Below are 6,000 nucleotides of genomic sequence, written 5' to 3' on the forward strand. Positions count from 1 at the left end.
TGCTTCCTCTCTGGTGCAGAGGACATGAAACAGTTGCAAGAATAAAGTAGGGAGGCATATGACCAGAAGCCCTTTAATTGTGACTTCTCTAAAGGAGAGCCTGGGCAAATGTCCTACCTGACAGCAAGAAAATCATTTCATCTCTGCACACATCAGTTTTCCATCCTATAAATCAAACTGACTGCCCGCACAAAGTAAGTTTGGAGACTCTCAATTTGGTAATGCTCATAAATAACTGTGCAAACACAAGGTAGTAATAACCAGAGAACTGTCTTTGTTACACTACTGTCTGTTAAACAACCAGGAGCTAAATTTTTCTCTGAACACTTACAAAAGGGAAGGCAGCATTAATGCTCCACAAGGAGGAAACTACAAAGAACAGATTTTCAGTGCATGCACTTCTCCTTGAAATAAACTGTGTTAAAAGCACTTTACTTAAAAAGCACGATGATAGTAGCATCCTGCTAAATATAGATGACTCACCACAATTTAGTAGTGAACATCCCTAAAGAGGACCATTACATTATTGCTTAACCTGCTGCATAAATTTAAGCATCCTCCTGTGGTTACAGTTTGTTCCAAGACACTCAAGACTACTACCAGCATCCACTGACCTTCAGTGGGTCATGAGGCCTCTTTGAGTCTTGCTTTCTCCATCTGTACTATTGGTACAAGAATAAAAACACTCCTCCTCCATGAAGGCAGGAAAAATAATTCCTAAGTTTCCTAAGTTAAAGAGTTGTTTATACCATACTTTGTATATCCATATTACTACTAAGCAACTAAATATAGCTGCTCCTGAAGCACTCTGAGATCCCTTGAGAACAGAATCTTATAAAAAGAAAATTGCAGTTTAGGCAATACTGGAGGAACAGAGAGAAAGAATCGGTTTCCAAAATAAGGGAACGATGCCCACTTTAGAAAGAAGTAGTTAATGCATCTGTGCCTACCGCCGAGGACCAAGGTCAGGTCACGAGCAAAATGATTTATCTATACGTCACAAAACCCCACAGCTTGACACAAATGGCAATCTGTTCCAAAAAAACTGCAAAAGCATGGAAGGGCAAGGGACTGGCACAGTACTCCCTTTCCAGAGCTGAGGACCTGGTGCAGGGCTGGGAAGCAGGGCTGTGTAGGACAAGGGTGCTGCAAGGCCAAAAGAGTTTCAGCTGTGAGAACCTCAGACCCACAGGAGGGCGACTCCAAAAAGTCATGTGAGAAGTTGTAGACCTGCTGTTGCATTAATCCACTACAGCCAGGCACCCTCACCCCCTGGTCTTGCAAGATCCATCTGCAGTGGACTGTAACACACCGAAATCTCACCTGTTGCAATTCTGTGTCACAGGATCCAAACACCATGCAGTTAAGAAACACGTCAGTTCTGCACTCTGACTGTACCCGATGTGTGATTTCTACCACATTTGACAATTTGCAGGATGCTATTTGTGGAGACATAGGAGGATTGATTAGCAATCCCAGGTTTGGTTTCAAAGCTCTCGAGAGAATTCCCTCCTATCTTTCCCAAAATTTCTCCTGGGAAAATACTATTTCCACAAAAAATGATTATGCTTATAATGTTTTAGAGGGAAAACATAGAAGCTGCCCTTGGCCCAAGACCCTTAAACATGGATATAACTAGCACCAGTTACAAAGAATCATTGTTAGTCTACAAATTGCAAAACAACAGAAGAAAATGGCGCTATAATAATTGACTTAAATATCACTATGAAGTCTAATCATACTTTATTGTAGGTATAAAGTGTGAGAATGATTAAATGATATCCAAGGTCTTTTTTCCCCCCCAACAACTTTCATTTTTTTGGCATTTAGTATTTTGCCTGATTATACACTCTTACAGTTTCAAATCCTTTTACTTTTAAATCTTACTTTTAATTTCAGTATCACTTTGCCTATGACCCCTCATTTTTCTTCTGTCTTCTAAACCAATCTAAAATCTCAAAAAGAAAAAAAAAAAATTAAAAAATCACTTTTCCTAACCATCCTTGGCAGCCCAGAGCAGAAACACACTTACTAATCTTCTCCAAATGTTGTTCAGAAAAAACTCTCCCAATTTAATTTCAGCTTTCCTGGGTGTATGTCTGTTCCTTATCCCTTACAGTGTTTTCTTTTCAAACTCAAGAACCACTGAAAATATGGCCATGCTGTGTACCACAGAAATAACTGTGTACCACAGCTATTTTCATCTACCACCATCTTCTAAAGACTTTTCCTAAGACCAAATTAAAAATGCCAAGCTTGAGACACAGGTGTTTCATTCAGGCAATCATGTAGACTTAAAGTGCAAGATAAACCATTATATTATTGGAGGTAACTATTTCATGGAAGAGCATGTTTCCACACCTAGTTGTCTCCAGTGTCATTGTCCCCATGTGCCCTCAACCAAGAAAAGAAATATTGAGTCAATCTTTCTGCTTAAAAGGATACTAAAATACCCCTTTAATTTTAACCCTACATCTGCTTATTACTGATTACTGTATGTTTTTGCAGTGATATCACATCAACAGAAGCACTTCACCACTTATATGCCTCTAACTGGAGCAAGCCCAGTAACTCTATAGATATTTACACCTTTGCAATGTCTGCTGACAAAAAAAAAAAAAAAAAAAAAAAAAAAGAAGTAGCATTGAGAACCTGAAAATAATTGGACTTGCTTTCCAAACTGGGAAAAGGACAAAAAGCAAATCAATAGTGTGACGTATGAAAGCTAAGATTATTTCTTTCAACTAAATGCTAGTAAACTTTGTATTTTTTCCATATTTCATCTCTTTGAAGTCAGCAGGTGCAATTTCCACATTACTGCATGAGACCCAGACTCCCAAACATTTTCTGAGGACAGGAAAATGCAGGGCGCATGTGAGGCTGAGGCATTTGTGAAAAGTCTATCTATCACAAGACTTGTTTCTAAACAGGTCCTGGGCAGAGGAGAAAGCCTTCTGTGCCTCGCTAGGGCACAGTGACAGCTAGGCACAGCTACCCAAGCAGCAGATTCCACCCAGATCCCAACTGTGAGCTTTCATCTAGACCTTGCTGAGATATCTCTGGTCTCCTCATGGGACATCCCATCATTTCTTACTGTCCTCCCACTGTCTGAGGGCCCTCTTGCAGCAGCTTTCTCAGTTTCCCAGCACTGAAGGTGGCCCAGCAGTCTCAAAGCTCTGGGCTGCTCACTGCTGAGCAGAGCTCTGCAAAACTGCTTAGCGAGTATCTGCAGTAAAGGGCAGACCTTAACACGATTGCCATGTGAACCTCTGTAAACCACAACCGAGCAGGCTGCTCTGAAGTTTAGCATCACTGGAAAGGAGGCATTGCCACCTGATCAACAGATGAGTCTGAACATCTTGCACTTGGTAGTTTCTTCTGCTGCCCTTAATGCAGCACCTCCCGGTGCTCCCCGGCAATGCACTAAGTGATGTGAGCAGCATCTGTCATAGGCAATTCGTTTGCTCTCCGCACAGGGACCAGGGAACACACCTTATTTCGGAAGGGCTATAGGGGGCGGGAGGTGGTGGAGTCTCCACGTCCCCGGGGGCAGGCACGTATCCTAGAGCTGGAGCGGTGCGCCGTGTGCCTGGAAGGAGGCGGCAGAGGAGAGGCTGGGGGGACACAGGGGGCTCCCAGCAGCCTGTCACCATCTCTGCGCAAAGTTCCCTGCTGCCTCAGGGCCTGAGGGATAGACCAGAGTTTTCCACACAGGTGAGCTTACCAAGGGGCTAGGCCCAGACGACTGACCCCAACGCGAAGCCCAGTTTAAAGCAAGTTTTACCGTAAAGCCCCGTAAAAATAAATAAATCAAACACGCATTTATAAGAATAGTAAGGAGGATGGTGCAGCGGAGGCAGCAGAAGGAGCCGAGCGGAGCAGCGCTCCTTTCCCCACGCCTGCCTGCAAAAGCCCTGGCCCGCCGCCGCATTCCCGAGCATCACCGGCGGGACCGCGACCAAAAGTTCCCCACGCGCGGGGCACGGCCGTGGCCCCGGCGGCGGCCCCGGGGCGATGCGCCGTGCGCGGGAGCCGCGCCCCGCTCCGCCCGTGCGGCACTCACCTCTCAGGGCCAGGAGCGCGGCCAGGGCTGCGGGCACCCACCTCCCGCCGTCGCCGGGGCGCCGCCGCGTCATGCCGGGCCGGGCGAGGGGCGCGGAGCGGGCCGCCGAGCCCTGCCTTTCCCCGCCGCCGCAGGTGCCGCCGCCGGTGGTGCCGCCGCCGTCCCGGGACCGCCCGCTCGCGGCGAGCCTCCGCCGTGCCCCAAGCCCCGGTCGCCCGGGGAGGGCGGCAGGCGCGGCGGCCGGACCGAGAGCGCAGCCTGGCGGCCCCGAGCCGCCCCCGCAAGCCGCCGGGCTGCGGCTGTCACCCCCCGCGCGGCACCGTCCCGGCGCGCAGCGGCACGTCCCAGCACCCTCCTCCTGTCTCCGCGCAAATCGGGGGGTCCCCCCTCCTCCCCGTCCCCGCCAACCCGGCGCCGCTGCATCCGTAGGGATGCTACACGGGCCGGGGTGAGGGGATGCGGTCCAGCGCAGGGCTGGAGACCGCACCCCCGCCGCTCCTCCGGATCATCGCGGCAGCGTGGGGGGCTTCTTCTTTCCGGAGCCTGCCTACAGCTGCATTGAAGACGACAGCGGCAGCGCAACGGCAAAATATTCGGGATGGTCTGCATGGGACCTGCTGCAGCACACAGTATAAACACTGCAAAGGTATGAACCACCCTAACTCCGCCATGCAGGAGCCTGGGAAACGCGAGCATTCCGCACTCCTGCAAAACCGACCAAGGTATCTCTAAAGGATGTGAGGCAGTTCTTGGAGTTAGGGAACTGCAATACCGTGTAACACAGGAATCGCCAACAAGTTGTCACAAGTTCAAGCCAGTGCGGTTCTTAAGGCTGCACAGAAAAATTAATCAGTTGAAAAATCAGCACGCATCAAGTGTGTATGTAGAGGGTCGGAAAGGAGGGAAAGGGGCCCTTTTTGAATTTGGGGTGATCATCTGGGGAAAGGATCAAAGCACAAAGCTTGCACAAACTGACTCCTCACGCACAGACAGTCCAAGTCTGACCACGGTAGTTTTGCTTTGTGAAAATGAGCAGTTTGACAAGGAAAACCCTCTAACAATTCTGTCAAATGTCCAGTTACTTCATTCCCCCATCCAAAGTTTCCTCCCCACTAAAGCACAGCTTGGCAGCCTTTGCATCCTGCAAGCAGTGAATCCATCTTGTGATGCTTCTCCCTACGCTCTTCCCAGTTGCAGTCCCTGGGAGCATTCCCCTGCCCAGACTACCCTATTGCTCAGCACTGTTCGGCTTTCAGCCTCCTCAGCTGCCTCAAAAGGTGCTCTGACCCTTTACATGGCTGCACTACCCCCATGAAGGGGAGCGGGGGAGAGCTGCACCTGGGAGTGAAGATGGCAAGGAAAAGTCTTAGGGATAGCAAAACAAAAATTGCCTTAAGTACCATGAATAAAAGCAAGCTGATACCCATGAAAAAAGTATGTGGCAAGCTAACTACCATCTCACCAACCTAGGTTAAGGTCTGCCTTGCCCAGCATTAAGCTTTGGCAAACTTCTAGCAGAGGACTAGGTAAGAATGTCACCCCAGCAGTCCAAGTTTACCTGTTATCTTGGTTCTGAAATAAAGCTACTACCTCTGTTTACCAGGAGCAATGGCTGCCCTGCCATCCTCAGCCAGCAAAATTGCTGACTGCCACATGGGCTGGGATTCCATTCAGCAAGTGGTGGCTCAGAGAGGCAAGAAGGCAGCATGTGGTAACTCAGGGGTTGTACCCTCTGGTCTATTTCCAGGTTGGTCTGCTGTCTGCTGCATGTTCTCCAACAGGAAACCTGATGATACCAGTGTTCTGACAGTTCCAGCACTCTTGCAAAGCACCCTCCACTCCAGCCCTGCCATGGGCAGGCAGGCTAAAAGAGGGTTTTGCTCTTAAGGAAAGGAGCCAGCTCTTGGCAAAGGCTCATGCAGCTGAAGCATAACACT

The 6,000-nt window shown here is 48.9% G+C and overlaps 1 protein-coding gene across 2 annotated transcripts in view; it reads right to left on the bottom strand.

The window, feature by feature from the left end:
* Nucleotides 1-4,214, bottom strand: part of IGSF11 (immunoglobulin superfamily member 11) — a 103,193-nt gene extending 98,979 nt beyond the window's left edge. For both annotated transcript variants that reach the window (XM_066340978.1, XM_066340977.1), the window contains exon 1: nt 4,064-4,214. In XM_066340978.1, the coding sequence (XP_066197075.1) occupies nt 4,064-4,136 (73 nt within the window). In that variant the 5' untranslated portion in view covers nt 4,137-4,214. The remainder of the gene's footprint in view (nt 1-4,063) is intronic.
* Nucleotides 4,215-6,000: the final 1,786 nt, after the last annotated feature.

This window comes from Sylvia atricapilla, chromosome 2, assembly GCF_009819655.1.
Source record: "Sylvia atricapilla isolate bSylAtr1 chromosome 2, bSylAtr1.pri, whole genome shotgun sequence".
NCBI classification, from domain to species: domain Eukaryota; kingdom Metazoa; phylum Chordata; class Aves; order Passeriformes; family Sylviidae; genus Sylvia; species Sylvia atricapilla.